Below are 17,735 nucleotides of genomic sequence, written 5' to 3'. Positions count from 1 at the left end.
AAAGGGTCTTGGGCACCCCTGGGATCTCCAGACACTCTTGGAGAACCCCTACTGTCTACGGGGCAAATGAACAAAGGTCCACACCCCTCCGGACAGTCCCTTCTCCAGGGAGTTCACTCCAAGCGAAGCAACCAGTGGATTTCAAGTGACTTTTCTTCCCTTTTCCTTCCATTCTTGCACCTTCTCCTGACAACTGAATGGCTCCTAAGTCAACCTGCTGTCCCTCTAGGCTCTGGATGCAGCCTGGGGCAGTGGGGAACCTGGAGGTGGAATCCTGCAACCAAGGAGGGGCAGTTCTGTATTTATCCCAGATGCCTGAGGAAGGGGAGCAATTGGATTCTCCCATTTCTAAGAACTAAAACAACCTCATGCATTTTTGTTTAGGCTAAAAAAGACCAAATTTAAAAAGTGATACTCCCATTTAGGTTTCATTAAAATAAGTGATCATGAATAACAGTATCCTAAAAGATAGTCATTTCACACACAGAGGAACCTTGGCTCCAGTATCATTTACACACACATGCACACACACGTACCCATCACCGGTCCCTCCTACCCCGCCTCCCTTCAGCATGGTGGAGGAGGGCCCCGTTCCAACCCATCCCCCAAATCAGGATCCTCATTGCTTATCATGACCATACTCCCTTCTACCACCCTAGAAACCCAGCCAGGAATCACATGTCATCAGACTACACTGCCCATCTCCTTCTTGTTGCAAACACCTGAGTCATTCCTGTCTCTCCTGGAGGACTCTGGGTCCAAGCTCACAGCATCTACCACAGCTCCTTGACACTCTTCCTTCCAATATACTCTGTTCTCAAGATTCCTCAACAGTTCTCCTCCAACTAGCTCCATAACCCCTAAATATTATGACACTCTCATAATTTGATCTTCAAGACCCACCCTGCATCTTCCCAGTGCAACACTACTGTGCTCCTAACAATCTTTTGGCCCCTCAGAGACATTGAAAACCACTCATTTCCAAGGCCCTCCAGATCCCACATGACAAGGTCACCCAACCCTCTCCCAACCATTCACTACTCTCCAGCCTCAAATATACCAAGTTTATTCCTACCCCAGGGCCTTTGCACTTGCTCTCTCCTTTGTCCAGCCCTAGTACTGGATATATTCAGGGTTCTTACCTCACCTCCTTCAAATCTTTTGTCCAAAGTATCTTCCAACAAGGCCTTCTATCACTTCTCCCCAAATTACCAACTCTCCACACACCCACTCATCTAGCAGACATATCTCTTTTCCTATTTTATTTTTTCCATGGCACCCGTTATTTTCAGTTTTGCTCAGTCCCTACATTTGCTTACTAGATCCAATTAGCATGTTGTCACCCAATGTAACCAACCAGTGCTTTCCAGGGAGAGGGAAAAGGTGAGAGAGAACTCTATGTTCTAAAGTGTAACATGGGTAGAGTTGATATTCTCTGAAGTAGGGTATAGAAGGTATATTTGGACTTTTTTTTTGCCAGGTAAAAGCAAACTACTTCTGCTGGGCCTTATTGACAGGGATGGACAGATGCACACCAGGAAGCAGGCCATGTAGTTGGCTCACATCTGGTACATCAGTGCACATGGAGTCACCGCCTACTTAAGCTGATGATAATCCACTGTTAGTCTCCAAGAATAACATCTGTCTTTTGCACAGATCAGGCAGGCAAGTTAGATGCGGATATGGTAGAAATGACCACCCCTGCATTCTTCAAATTCTTTTTTTTAAAGATTTATTTATTCATGCATAGAAGAACTGGGGTACAGGCCAGAGGGGTGGGGGGCATAAAAGAATTCACCAGAGACAGAGCAGGGAACAGAACAGACAGATCTACCGAAGTACACTGCTGAGGGGAACAGCGGGCGAGTCAGGAGAGGTCTGCTGCACCATATGGGTAGCTCCCTGGCAAGGGATCGAACTCATGTGGCAGAGGCTGTGGATAGCTTCATAGGTTGTGTCTTAACCCCTTGCACCACCAGGGAGACCCTGCATTCTTCAAATTCTTGATGGCAGTACTAATCTCTTCAGACCCTTAAGGAATGTGAATTGCTTTTTGTTTACTATTTTTGTAGGCAGAGGGAGATCTAGTGTCTTCCACCTGGCCTTTTCCACCATGTCAGCCCTCACTCCACAGGTCAGGGAACCAACATGAGGATTCTGTCAGTTACTGAGTATGTCTATTCCAATTATGCATTCTGAAACTGGAGAAAGGACCAAATGTCTGACTACTTCCACTTTCCTACGTGTATCGTTACCTCGGTTTTAAAAAAAGGTGCTTTGAAAACAAAAGCAGACAATGATGTCACAAAAGAAAACCACAGGCCAATATTCCTAATGAGCAAAATTCTGCAACTAAATCTTAGCATACCAAATTCAAATATACATTAAAAGAATCATACATAATAACCAAATGGAATTTATTCCAGGGACACAAAGATGATTCAACATCTACAAAATCAATCAATGCAATCATCACACCAATAAAAAGATAAAGATCATATATCAATATCAAAAGATTTAGAGAAAGCATTTGACAATATTCAACATCCATTATGATAAAGTTTCCAAAAAAATGGAGATAGAAGGAACATTCCTCACAATAATAAAGGTCACACATGATAAATCCAGAGCAAACATTCCATACTTAATGGTAGAAAACTAAAAGCTTTTCCTCAAATATCAGGTACAACACAATGATGTTCGCTTTCACCACTACTGAACATAATATTGGAGGTCCTAGATAGAGCAATTAGACAAGAGAAAGATATAAAAAGGAAAACAAGTTGGCGAAGAAGTAGCGAAACTATCACTACTTGTCGATGACATGATAATATACATAGAAAAAACCCTAAAGACTCAGTTACTATTAGACACAATAAATCAGTACAGTGAAGTGGCAGCTACAAATCAATATATAAAAACCTGTTGTGCTATTTGCAAACAAGAAACTGAAAGAGAAAGAAACCGAGAAACAATCCCATTTATAATAACATTAAATATCTAGGAATAAACATAACAAAGGAGGTAACAAAGATCTATACAACCAAAACTGTAAGATACCGTTAAAAGAAATAGAAAACACAAAGAACTAAACTATATTCCCTGATCATGGATTGGGAAAAATAATATTGTTGAAATGACCATCTTACCCAAAGCAATATATAGATATTCAAAGCAATTCCTGTCAAATTTTCAATGGCATTCAAGAAAACAGAGCAAACATTACTGGAATTTACATGGAATCACTAAAGATCCCAAATATTCAAGGTAATCCTGGTAATAAAGAAGGGAGGCATCATTCCCTCTTCAAACTATACTACAAAGCTACTGTAATTGAAACAGCATGGTATTAGAATGAAAATAGACACACAGACCAATGAAATAGAATTAAGAGCCCCAAAATAAAACTACACACAGATGGACAGTTAATTACAAAGGAGTCAAGAGCATACAATGGAGAAAGTAAAGTCTATTCAACAGTGTTGGGAAAACTGGATAACATGAGAGGAAAGAAACTATACCACCATCTCATACCATACAAAAAATTTACTCATAATGAATTAAAGACCTAGATGTGAGACCTGAAACCACAAAATAAATAGAAGAAAACATAGGCAAAACACTCCTGGGGCACGACTTCTGACTTCAGGGACTCTATTTCAAGGGATTACATCAAACTAAAAAGTTCCCACACAGCAAAAGAAACTATCATTAAAATGAAAAGTCACCCTACCAAATGGGAGAATACATTTGCACGTTGTACATCTGACAAGGGACTCATATCCAAGATCTGCAAAGAACCCACACAACTCAAGAGAAAGAAAACAAATAATCCAATCAAAAAGTGGGCAGAAGAAGTAAATAGAAACTTCTAAAAAAAAAAAAAAAAAGACATATAGATGGCCAACAGATATGTAACATGATTATCAATACCATCAAGGAATGCAAATAAAAAACACAAGGAGATAGACTTCACACCTGTGAAAACTACCCACCTCTAAAAGATCAGAAACAAGTGCTGGTGAGGGTGTAGCAATAAGGAGCACTTATACATGGGTGGAAGTGTTGTATGTCCAGGTCAACCAACAAAGCTACTCAAGCCTGAATCCTTCGGGATGCCAGCTGGCTCCATGGTGTGATTTCTCCAGGAACAGCCTTAATTCTCACAAAGCCCCCACACTAAAGCACATACCCCACCCCCAGCCTCCATTGAGATTGTTGCAGAATCAGCAGCCACAGCCCCTTCCCATGGCACAAAGTGGATCTTCAGATACCCTGAAATCACAGGAGCAGTTATCAAGGGAACACTAGTACCCACCAGTGCCCAGATGCACAATGAGGTCTGTGGATCAGCAAGAGGACTCACTCTAGCCTCGAGGTACTCAAAGTTCTGGAGGGAAGGATATTTTTTCTTCAAATAGTATAATCTTATTAATATACAAATGTTTGTAATTTTAAACTATGCTAATCTCCCAGACACAGCCACAAGATAACCCAGATAAGAGATGAACATATACTGCACAGGTATTTTATATTCAAAAATAACGTAAAGTAATAGTAAGTAAAACTCACTACACGTCCTTTTTTGATTCATAATGAGCCTATATGATCCTCCAAACCCGCTTTCAAGACAAATTCTATCATGGGTCTCACAAATGAAATACAAATGAAAAACAAGATTTCAGAGAGGCTAAACAAGCCCAAGTCCACAGAGCTACTCAGCTGCTGAGCCAGGAGGACTGAGCCTATATTCCTCACTGCGCTGCCTGTCCTATCTTAGTGTAGAAGCACATATTTAACAGAAAAATGATCCCACTTTTTACACTGAAAGCTTCCATGTCATACATGCCTATCTACCTCACCTTAGTCAATGAATATTCTTTATTGCATTCTATACCTGGATCATTTTCCCACTAGACATCTTTGCAAACTCATCTGAAACACTCAATGGGGGTACATAATTCACTCTTTCCTATGCCTTCTCCCCACCATTCATCACCTGCCAATTCCAACTCCTAACACCCTCTTTAAGCCTTGCTCCTTTACCTCCCCAAGATGATATCATCATGAACAGCAGCTTCCAGATTGGTCTCCCTACTTCCAGAATGAGGTTCTGAAATGTCAACTTGGAAGAAAGACCTGTCACATCCTCAAATCCTTTCGATGGCACCCCAATAGTCCTAGGTCTCTAGACCCCCTTACACCATAGACAAAGCCATCTGGTCCCTGCCTCATTATGCAGACTAGTTTGTTAACAACCACACTCCTCACTCAAACCCAAACAAGGAAAACAAAGGCAAGCTGTGTTCTAGGGCCTCCTGGCAGTCACAAAAGCTGTACCCTACATACATTGTGCTTTTCCAGGCATACACTCCTCCTCCAGGCAGCCAATCATGCTTTTCCCTGGCCTGGATTGGCTAGATGGCACTCCTTCCCAATCCTGCAGTCACCCTTTTGCATAGCAATCACGTCATTTGTCTCCCCAACTGGATGACGGGAACCTGAGGGCAGGGTGATGGGCTATGTAATCAGTATAGGCTTGGTCCCTAGCAAGTTCGTGGAAAGAACAAAGTCAACTTAGGAAATTCTACCATACTAAAGACCCAATCCTTTCCTGACTTGCTTCTGTTGCTGTTAGTCTGGTAGAGAATGTTCACATTGGCATGTTGAAAAGGCTTTGTGTTCCCACTGAAGATTAACTGGAATTTGAAGCCTGAACAATGTTGAAGGAAGGAGCAGTAAGCTCAGCATGGGTGAGGCTCACGTAGGTCAGGGCTACAGTTTGGTGTGGTGGACACCAAGAAGAAATGAGCTTTAACCCTAGAGCAGACTCCAAACAGGACTGCTCGTAGGATTTTTCAAATAATTTAGCCAAACACACACTTCGTAAATTATGTACAAATGCAACAATGCCCACAAAATGACAAGTATATGTATTACATGAGAAGCATCTGTTTAATCCTCTCAATAGTCTCAATTGCACTTTGCATTCTGATTAACACAAGAAAAAACCGGAGCACCAAGCTGAAGTCTGACGGGGGGAGTAACCAGCTGGTAAAGTCTCTTCTCTCCATCCTCTGTTCCCTCCAGCATGACACCATTTTGCAAAGGTTCTAAATTGACTGTAGAACATGAAAGCCATTCAGAATGCTGCTTTGCTTTTCAAGGTGGCTCGATGCTAGCAGAGGAGGCCAGATCCAGTCGTTTCCCCAAGTCAAGCACCAGCTACTCTAGTCCTGTTTCTTGGAGGCCTTTCTACTAATTCCAGAAATGCAGACTGATTCAGTTATTTTTGGATGGAAAGCTGAAAGTCAGGATGAGTGTCTGTATATGTTCCTAGTACTTCATGCCTAGGATCTTTCAGCTTCCTCTAAGGATGAAGATGAAGAGGATTCACCTTCTCCCTGGATTATAGACATTACTGATGTTTCAGAGGAAAGGCTTTCTATACAGATGAGAATTAAGCAAGGATCAAATTCAAAGGACTGCCTGACCCAGGAAAGTACAGGGAGGTCAATGGCGAGGTCAGAGAAGAGTAGAAAAACACCTGGGTTCTCCCTTTGGGTCGTCCTCAGGTAGGTCGTGAGTGGGACATAAAGCTCACATGCCACATCAAGAAGGCAGCCAGGGCCTCCCTGGTGGTACAAGGGGTTAAGACACAAGCTATGAAGCTTGCTGCAGCCACCGCAGCAATCCCCAGGCAGGGAGCTACCCACATGGCATGGCAGACCTCTCCTGACTCACCCGCTACTCCCCTCAGCAGTGTATCTCAGTCAATCTGCCTGTTCTGCTCCCCGCTCTGTCTCTGGTGAATCCTCTCACACCCTCCTCCCCACAACTCTGGCCTATACCCCAGTTCTTGTATGTATAAATCTAAAAAAAAAAAAAAAAAAAAGAAAGAAGGCAGCCAGAACTCCAGCTCGCCCAGAGAGTGGCAGAAACCAGGGCTTCTGGTGCCTGGTGTGCTTTTACAAGAGAAGCTCCACAAAGGTAAGCAAAGCTTTGAAATTTTACATGATGGCCAACAACGTATGGGTTTTTTTTTTTTAAATATCATCCACTCCCTGCCCAAACCCCCCAAAAAAGAAAAAATCAATAAGCAACTATTAGCAATCTCTGGTATTTTGATGCCAATGTCAGATTTGGAATCAAAATACCAGCTCTAGCTCTCTCATTTTCTATTCATATCTTTGGTCTATCAATGAACTTCCGGCTCTCACTGTTCTCTTAGGGAAAAATAGGGTCAGACAGGAAACACAATAGTGCTTATTAAATATTTAAAACAATGCACAGAATAGGGTGGAAAGTGTTCTTACCACTAGTCTTCAAAGAACCAAACTGAAAAGTCCAAGGTGGAAACTTCTAAGGCAATTTAGAGCCTCTCAAATTCTGATTACTGAGTACTGAGCAATAAGGGAATTAGAAACTAAATGGAACCAGCAATAAAGAATACCAAGCCATAGTTTCTTGATAATCTGTTACTAGTTAATGGCCACAAAAAGGGAATAAAGTACACTTTGAGGGGCTGATGTTTCAAAGAAAATAGTGGCAGCATCTAAAATAAGCTGCTAAAACAAACCGGAAGGTTTTAAATGCAAGATTTTACTAATCAGACAAATGTGTACTGCCACATGACTCAGGTCTGTGACATACTTCCAGCAATCTTCGCACTCTTACGCGCAATCCAAAGAACACCCATCGCAGGATCAGCACTTTTTTTTGTCTGTTAAAGAATTGCTTTATTAATACCAAAACATGCACACACCAGCTAGAAAGCACTAAGAAATTTAAATTTCGAAGTCATAGCAAACAGGTGGCAAATCCACATCCAGGGCCGACAGAATGCTGGAAGGAGACTGGAACACATCTAGGAAACAGGAATTTCTTATTAAATTTCTGCAAATCCTTAAGCCAACATAGCTACTGGTTGTCCCTTTTTGTCATAAATTTGTAGTACTGATAAATTCCAACCCCCACCTCTTTGAGAATGATGCTGTGGCCCCATAATTAACCTCTGCTAGGAGATAAAGCCCAGAAGCACATGCAACTTTATTATTCTTGGAGATCCAAGTAAGAGGCAACATCACCCATTTCATTTCTAACACAGAAGTTCTCCCATCAGAACCACAGGACAAAACATATGGCTAATGGCTTTCAACCAAAGACCAGACCCAAGACCTCACACCCTCTGCAGTAAGATGATGCCTGGATGCTCAATTAGCCTTGGATACAAACTTGCTCGGGATGAGAATTCCAAGTAGATAGACTTAAATTTACAACCTAAGAATCCACAGGCTACATCTGATCTCATTGGCCCTATGTAACACTGGATGCAGCCAAACTTCCTTTTACCCAGGCATTTAGACTAAAAAGCACCACCAACTTGGAATAGCTTTCATTATGCTGAAACCTTATGCCTCAAGCCTGAAGGACAGTAATCACCTGCAGGTTAACCTTCCTTACAGCTCTGTGCCCATGGTCACAGGAGGGCTGTGATACCATCTGTGTACAGCCCTTCTCAAAGAGTGTAGGTTCACTTACTGGACTCCCACGGTGGAATGGGCCTCTTCAATGGTGAAGGAGGGCCCATCTGCAGCAGCTTTTCAAGTTCCTGCTCCTCATCAAGGATCATGAGAGGCACTCCACTCAAAGGCAGGTGTGCAATCTGGTGTTCTTCAGGGAGGTCAAAACTCTCAAAATCTGCCACCAAGATAAAGTTTTTGTCAGGGCAGTGGGTGTCAGTGTGATCAGATGACCCTTAGGAGCCGGAGACCCTACCAGAGGGTCCATGAGGTCCTAATTATTTTTACATTCATATTAATCCCTTTCCCATTGTGTTGACATTTGCAGTAAAGGTACAAAAGCAATGGGGAATTAAATTGCTCATGTCTTAGCGCCAATGGGCCATACTCTCTAGTTAGTCACATTCCTCACTACTGTTTACTGCAGTAAAAAATGTTAGTGTCACTTAGCATCACTTTACCACATCAGTAAAAAAAAAGTTAACTTTACAAGCTCTCCAACCTTAAGAATATGTCTTTTTAGTATTCTGTGTGATCAAATAAGAAATATGCCATAGAGGGGCCTCCCTGGTGGCGCAGGCAGTTGAGCGCAGTGCTGTGAAGCTGTCCACAACCTCTGCAGCGCGGGTTCGATTCCAACCAGCCAGCGAGAATCCCACATAGCGTGGCAGACCTCTCCTGTCTCACCTGCTGCTTCCCTCAGCAGTGTATTTCAGTCAGTCTCCCTGTTCTGCTCCCTGCTCTATCTCTGGTGAATCCTCTGACCCTCCCGCACATCTGGCCTATACCCTGGTTCTTGTATGCATGAATAAAATAAATCTTAAAAAAAAAAAAGAAAGAAATATGCCATATAAAGCACTTTACTGCACACTGCAGAGTTACCATGATCTCAAAGACAAAGGATATGTGCAATTCTTTGATTCACAGATTACACCAGAAGCCTTTCTCCTAAAACACCATTTCGCTGGAAAACAAACCAGTTACTCAGACTTGGGTATCTGTTGTGTATTCTTTCAGTGAAATAAGACAAGTCAATCAATTCAAGGAAAACGGTTTGTCACTAACAATTAAGTCACAATTTCTGGCATAGCAGACCTTTCCTGTCTCGCCTACTGCTCCCCTCAACAGTATATTTCAATAGATCTGCCTGTTCTGCTCCTCACTCTGTCTCTGGTGAATCCTCTCACACCCCCCATACCTCTGGCCTAGACCCCAGTTCTTGTACGCATAAATAAATCTTTTTTTAAAATAAGTCAATTTCAAGAACTAGAATTTTAGAAAATTTATCAGCAATCATCAGCCTGACAGCTTCTACTTAGTTTTTTTCCAGTGAGTGATGACATCAATGTGTTAATTAACTGGTTTTAAAGAAAGAATTCAACATTTAGATTTCTCATTGAAGGAGTATTTCTGAATTACCCATGCATGATAAATGCAAGGATAAAAGATACACTCAATGTATCCATGGATTTTACTATCAGTTTCGAATGTTCATTGATATTGTTTTGGATTTCACATTACAACTAGACGTGAAGACAGACATGGTTAGTCCAGTGAGGTATCAAAGCAAACCAACCCTTTACCTGAAAAGACTATAAAAATGCTTCTTCTCCCTTTCCTAATTGACATATCTACACGCAGCCAGATTTTCTTCCTATACTTCACCAAAACCAGATGATGACAGAAAGGTTAAGCCAAATTAAACTGATTTTCAAAATTAGAAAACCATACCAGTCTTCTCACTAAATTTCTTTTGTTTTGGATAAGTTATTTTATGCTTAAAAAAGTTAATTCACATTAATGTAATGGGTATGTTATATATAACCAATTGACACTTTAATTTCTAAAATTTCTAAAACAGAAAATATAAAATGAACACAGTTCTATGGGTCTTCGCTGGCTTGAGGAACACAAAAAAGTCCTCAAAAAATTTGAGAACCAATCTACTAGGGAACATGCCTTTTTAAAATCCAAGGCCTCACATTCTAGGAATTACTTAAAACAACTGACTTTTCTTAACAGCAAAAGTCATATTTAAATATTGTGTCTTTTCAAAGAGGCTAAGAGTTTTCTCTAAAGATCAGAAAATTTCTCCCTCCATCTTTGTTTTAAGTGTGAAAATTCTGTCTTACCTGCTGCTAAGGACCGGGAATTAGTCTACTCTCTTCCAGACTGGTAAAACCCACAAATAAAAAAAGGACTGAGTGACATGTGACTGCTTAATTAAAAACCACAGAACTGCAAAGGAACCATAAACTGACAAAATATTTCCTTCTCCACAAACAGCTCTTTAAAAAACAATCAGTAAGAGAGCCACATAATCAAAAGGACAACAAAGACACCAACAGGATGTTAAAAAATATAAATGGCCAATAAACATGCATAGGCAACACACTTTACAATAAGGAAATACCAAGATACCCACGGACATTTTGATAAAGATTTAAGTTTTAAAACTTTACATTTGCAGAGAACCTGAGAAAGCTAGCATCCACATTCACTGTAGGTGAGTTCAGTCATTTATGCACCTATTTTGGAGCAAATTGACAGCCCCTCTCTCCTCAAATGCAGCATGCTCTATTTGCTAATGCTCATCATTAGCATGGATGCTCCACATTTAATCAACACTTAATCACCCACCCTGTGAAACTCAGCCATCCTTAAAGTTTACTCTCCAGATAGCATCCTCAAATTATATTGTGGTGAATTTGTGCATCCAAGTGTGGAATGGTTTCCAATATATAAAAGCCAGAAGGAACTGCATGTATATAGGATCACTAAATGCCTTCTGATAAAATCTAGCTCAGAAATCTAAGACTCTACTGGACCTGCCCCCAGGCCTACAGTTGTATCATCCTTCATTCTGCCTTGCAATTTCCCAGCACCGCTCCAGGACTTTCTTCTACCTCAGGACCTGTGCATACATTTACTTATAGTGCTTCTGCCTTGCCCCTTCCCCTGCTCCACCCTCCCCTACCAGATCCTGTCTTCCTCCTTGCTCACACCCTGGTGGGATGCACTGATCACTGTTTGATTTGCTCACACCCCGGTGGGATGCACTGATCACTGTTTGATTTCTCCTCCAAGTCGTGGCCTCTCTCAGGGAAGGGTCCATTTTGTTAACCTCTTCATCTGAAGCTTGACAGTGCCTGTCACAAGTATTCTCTCCTCAAATGTGAGTAAATTTAAGCTTGAAAAGCTAGCTGCTTCATAGGAAATATTTTATATCTATATTAAAGGGGTATAGCATTGGTTTGATGGGCTATGTGGATAGTTCAGGCATAATTCAACTTAACTAAGAGCCCACTTTCTAACAGGCTTGCAGGAAGACTGTCAGCTGTCTTGCTCAATGTTAGTGAACATGTCTTATCTCCCTGAAGATGGAACAGGCCTCCATATCTTTGTGCCTATTCCCTGTCTGACCTAAAATGGTCGTCCACCAGGATATTCAACCAACAAATAAAATCAATAAATCCTACAAATCCCACTATCAAATATGTTCAAAGCAACCAGATTCAACATTAGAGTTTTGGGTCACATGTTACACTCATATCCCTATCAAGTTACAGCTGAATAGAATTCCAAGAGAAACTCAAGATTAAAGCATTTTTGCAATATGAAAAAAGATTACCTAGAGGATTGTAGGGGAAAAATTTCTCTATTTCTGGGTAGGTGTCATCGGAGGCAGGAGCAGAGCTTTGCACTTTCACAGTCTTCTCAGCCATCTAAAACAACCCAAGAAAATATGAACTAGTAGTGAGTGGGATGCCTTGTCAGTGGATTGTAGGACTCCTCCAGGATACATGATGTCTCCACATTTTCCAATTGGCCAATTTGACACAGACCTCTAAGAAACCTTAATTCTTCGTTCTCATGATTACACACAAATATAATTCTAGCAAGCAGTTCTAGTGGCATGGCTCGAAAGTCCAAATTAAGACTAATTTAAGTATTAGCACCTGTCAGCATCAGTCATCAAGAACTCAGCAGATTTAGTTAATTCAGAGCTAAACAACACAATCATTCAACACAATCATTCTCTCCATGGGCATCAATCACCCTAGCAAATGCTAGAAATCGTTTTTGGCTTTTGGAAAAGTGATTTTTCCATCGGTATTTCTTAATTACTTAAGTAACTTGCTTAAGTTTTGGTTACTCAAACTCACATACTGAGTAAAAGGCAGAAGAGACAAGCAAGGACCTTAGAAGCTCACCACAAATGATTCCCTAGTTCAGAATAGGCGAGGAGGCAATTGAGGGCAATTGCCAGAACAGAAGCCTGCATGTTCCGGATTTAGTCTAGGTTACAGCACAGGCCTAGATTAATCTCTATGGCAGGTCCCCCACAGTCCAGTTCTAGGTCATCATCTCATTATTTTCACCACATCCTTGCACTATCTCTATTGAGCATTTTTCTCTAAGTCAATTCAGTTTTGAAATAGACTTCATTGTCCTAAGTCACACTGCCTCTAATTCGGAAGTGTGATGTCAAGTACTAGTTTTTTCCTAATGAACATTAAACAATTATTCAAATGAAGTTCATCTGTGGGCATGGGTCATCTTCCACAGCACAATCCTGTCTGGGACGCTCGTGCACACACGAAGGTCAATATGCCAGCAAACTGTCGCCTAACCAGTGGAGTTGCTCTGGGAGTGGGGGGGGGAGGGCAGCACCAAAGCTCTTATGCCATGTGCCTCCTGGGAAGTAGTCTTCCTCTAGGTAGTTCGTGTGTTTTAAGTCACTACGACCAACAATTTACTTCTAGTGTTTCTAGTTAAGGGCAGATTAAGCAAAACTATTCATGAGCTACTTCTGAGAGGTCCACGAAGACGGTGTGTTTCTCTGCTAACTCATGTTTACTAGACCAATTTCTTCTACTCACAGGATAAGAAAGCAGGAGGATACCTATAGTCATCTTCAAGAGTCAAAAATGTTGACGTATTTAAATTGTTCTTTTAGCCAACACTTGCCTTTTTGGAAGAGAAGGTGGTCTGTTTCTGTTTGAGGGGTCCATTCATCTTTGCTGGCTTTTCTGTGGTTCTGTTGACAGTTCCCAAAGCCTTTCTGACAGTTTTAGGTAAGGCTGGTGGAGCATCAAACATTTTGCCCACATGTGCTGCTGAAACCTGTACTCTGCCATCTAAAACTTTGGCTGCTGAAGAAAGAAAGTCTCTCCATAAGATTATTGGGGCAAGAAACACCTGGGCACCATGAAGACTGATTATGTCAGCCTAATGCTCACCCCCAAACTCAACTCCCAGTTTTGACAGTGGCTTATATACCTCATAGGACTTCAGTTCTTGATAATTTCTTAAATAATCTCATTAATATACTGTACAAGCACTTTGCAATAACAAAGCATTAAACTTGGCTGCAAGGACACAAGAAATGCCTTCCCCCAGCTCCGGGCCACGCCCCCTATTAATTCCCCAAACCTGCATACCTGATTGCAGTACTTACCAGGCCCAGATCCCAGCTTCAATCCGTCCTTAGAAGTCACACGGGTATCTAAGTCTCCATTTTCCTTATCGACAAAAATGAGAGTGGCCATTCTGGATTAGCTAGGGGGGTGAAATAGACATTAGAGGGCCTCCCTGGTGGCGCAAGGGGTTAAGACACAACCTATGAAGATTTCCGCAGCCTCTGCAGCACTAGTTTGATCCCGGGGCAGGGAGCTACCCACATGACACAGCAGACCTCTCCTGCCTCACCCAATGCTCCCCTCAGCAGTGTGTGTGAGTCGATCTGCCTGTCTGTTCCCCACTGTCTCTGGTGGATCCTCTCACCACTACACCCCCATCTCTGGCCTGTACCCCAGTTCTTGTATGCATAAATAAATCAATCTTTAAAAAAAAAAAAAGAAATAGACATTAGAGACGAGAAGAAAGACAAGAAGAAACTAAGGCGTAAAAGAATCCTAACTCCACTCCACGCAGGTCTGTGCAAAAAGAGCTAAGCAGGGGGAGGAGCCCCGTCGTGTGTCAACAGGCCCTTAACCCATCAGGCACTTAATCCAACTTTTAACTCTTGAAACCTGAGGAAAACGCTCTGAATTCCAGAAGAGTTTGGGGTGGCACAGGACCTGGTGCTCATGAGGACAGAGCAGCTGTGGGCGGCGGACCAGGTCCGAGGCCTCAGCTCTGCGCCACAGACGGCCCTGGAGGGGCCAGGACCAGTCAGCACCCCGCCCTCAAGCTCCAGGCCCCAGAAAACCAGACCCGGGATCCCACCGGCGCCGACCCCGGCTCCCAGACCCCAGCCTCCTTCCTCGCCGGGACCCGCCCGCCACCCACCCGCGACCGCTCGCTTCACCACTCGAGCACCAACAGCCAGAATCACGCAGGACGCCAGGAGCCAGAGGTCGCGCCGCACTCGCGTTTAAAACACAACTCACGCCCCTATTGGTTCATCCTCTCGGGAGGCGGGTAAGGGGCGGGGCTAGAGCCCCGGGACGAGCCAATGGGAGAGCTCCCCGGGCTCCACCCCGAAAGCTTTTCCTGGGAAGTTTGTAGCCTGTTTACTGGGGGGGGGGGAAACACAACAATCCTTCCTGGGATACCTTCATCAAACTTCTAGGTGTTTTTTAACTCTCCCCACAGAGTTATCTCTGTGTGAGGGGTGAATATGGTCTCTAAATCCAAGCGACAAATCATTATTGTGATTATTATGATATCAAGATACAGAGGGTTTTTTTTCCTGAGATACTCTGGTAATCAGGCTTTCTTAGGTGGAGATTGTGAAGTCCAAAAAGTCAAGGCGAGGTGATGACAGAATTGTTTTCCTAATGTCTACGATTAGTCAGCTATTTGTCCCAAAGTAAGTAGAACAGATTAATCTAAGGAGAGGGGCCGCACTGAAGGAAAGGCAGCAGGGGGAAAATTTTAAGGAAAATGGATATATCATAGTTTTATGTCAATTAGAGATATATACATACAGTCAGGTGGGTAAAACAACTCATATTAGGTCTAAAGTGCTCAATTAAAAATTAAGAAGAAATGTAAAACAGCAGTGTTTGAGTCATTGTCTTATGCTTGTGATTAAAAGAGGACTAATAATCCCTTTCTTGCAAGACTACCCACTATTAAAACATAGAAATCTGGCTTAAGAACAAAACAGTGATCCTAATGGATACATAATTCAGGTCTCCTTTAAAATGCTATCATTTAATAAGGACCTATTTTAAACCTCTAAAATCTCAATAGTATATTCATCAAAGCTGGGCCTCCCCGGTGGCGCAGTGGTTGAGCGCTGGGCTGCGAAGCTGCCCGCAGCCTGTGCAGCGCCGGTTCGATCCCCGGCTGCTCCCCGGCCACAAGAGGAGGGTCCCGCATGGCGCGCGGACCTCTCCTGCAGCCCGCTGCTCCCCTCAGCCGTGTACTTCGGTCCTTCTGCCTGCTCTGCTCCCCGCTCTGGCTCTGGTGAATTCTCTCACCCTCCCGTGCTTCTGATTGTACCCAGTGCTTGTATAAATAAACAAACAAACAAATAAAAAAAAAGTATATTCATCAAAGCTCTGGAAGGGCTTAGCAAGGGAGAGTAGAGGGAGAACAGAGAGGAAGATAAGAGGAATAATAAAGATACAGAAAAAGGAATTCAAATTGCAAGATATGGGAAGAAATAATGTTTGAAAAAGTTAATGGCCTTTTCTTATTTCTACAGTAAGTGAAAAGTGCATTGCACAAATACAAAATAAAGGAATACATTCAAAAGACCAAGGTTGACCTGTGTCAATCAAACCAGACTCCTCAATTGTCACCAGCTACATTTTTATCTGCAGATAAACTGAAAGAGAGGATTTGACCCTAACATTACTCTTTCACAAAAGGTTTAACAGCACACCTGGTGTGATTTGGTTCTCAATATTACACCAGTACCCTGGCCACTTCTTCTCTGGCACCTCAGGGCTGAAACTGCATAAACAGTTCATTCTTTCAATACAAATTTATTTCTTTTTATTTGGGAGTTTTGTTTTTCATTTCCTGTTTGTTTCAACAAATATTTATTGAATTTGTTAAGTGCTGCACACTGTACTAGGCATCAAGAAAAGATCCTAAGAAGGTGAAGAAGAGAGAAATCAAAAAACCATGCATGCCTTTATGGCCCCTTCTGTATACTTTTTTTTTTTTTTTAAGATTTATTTATTTATACATACAAGCACTGGGTACTGTCAGAAGTGCGGGAGGGTGAGAGAATTCACCAGAGCCAGAGCGGGGAGCAGAGCAGGCAGAAGGACCGAAGTACACTGCTGAGGGCAGCAGCGGGCTGCAGGAGAGGTCCGCGCGCCATGCGGGACCCTCCTCTTGTGGCCGGGGAGCAGCCGGGGATAGAACCGGCGCTGCGGAGGCTGCGGGCAGCTTCGCAACCCAGCGCTCAACCACTGCGCCATCGGGGAGGCCCTATACTTTTTCTTTTAACTCCATCCATCTCTCCCTTTACTTTCTCCTTATACCTCCTTCTAAATGACTCTGCTCCATCTTATATCAGCACACAACACTGTTCACTTTTGAAACCAAATCTGTACAACACCTACAACTCCCAAATGGGAATCCTCTATCTTGTAAAGTCTTTAGGTGCAAGATTTACATCTCCTTAGGATGAATCTTCCCCTGACAGCAGGAAATTCAGAGTCTCCACTCATTCAGCGCTTTTAAAATGCCATAACCAGCCAAACTTTGAGTGTACACTGTGTTCTTATTAATGAGGCCCCAGACTCACTTTACTATTCCCAGCTGTAACTGGAGAAACCCAATTGCAAAACCACCCTCACCTCAGAACACCACCTAATCCCTGCCCAAACCCAGTTTATCCTATTTCTGCTTTACAAACGGCACCCCACCCAGAACTGATCCCAGCTTTCCTAGACCCCCAGAGTCCTCCAGGAGGAACCCAAACCTTACATAACATTCTTCACTCTTGTCCAGTACTTCTATGATTCCTCAGAGACATGTTCCTCCTGCTTGTGTCTGGTGATTTTAATTAAATCAACCTCAACATAACGATGCAAATTTCCGGAATTATTACATTTTAAGGCGGTAAAAACAAAATGTCGGTTATTCATTCACTTTCAGGCTAGTCTCTGACAATTTTTATTTCTTCATCTATCACTGTAAAAATCAAAATTAATATTTATGTTCCTAAACTCTAGGCACTGCAAATTTTTAACAAGAAAAAACCAAAGGACTGTTATTGAGGCAAGGCTGTTATCTACCTTC

General features: G+C 42.4%; 1 protein-coding gene across 1 annotated transcript; it reads right to left on the bottom strand.

Moving 5' to 3' along the window:
* Positions 1 to 7,653: 7,653 nt before the first annotated feature.
* Positions 7,654 to 14,130, bottom strand: PTTG1 (PTTG1 regulator of sister chromatid separation, securin). Its single transcript, XM_084242232.1, has 5 exons — positions 13,984 to 14,130; positions 13,494 to 13,678; positions 12,154 to 12,247; positions 8,542 to 8,700; positions 7,654 to 7,867 (listed from the first exon to the last, which is right to left on the bottom strand). Exons 1-5 carry the CDS (start codon positions 14,072 to 14,074, stop codon positions 7,788 to 7,790), a joined length of 609 nt encoding a protein of 202 aa, XP_084098358.1. The 5' UTR covers positions 14,075 to 14,130; the 3' UTR covers positions 7,654 to 7,787.
* Positions 14,131 to 17,735: the final 3,605 nt, after the last annotated feature.

Source organism: Talpa europaea, assembly GCF_964194135.1.
Source record: "Talpa europaea genome assembly, chromosome: 9".
Classification (NCBI taxonomy): Eukaryota; Metazoa; Chordata; class Mammalia; order Eulipotyphla; family Talpidae; genus Talpa; species Talpa europaea.
This window is presented reverse-complemented; position numbering and strand designations above follow the sequence as displayed.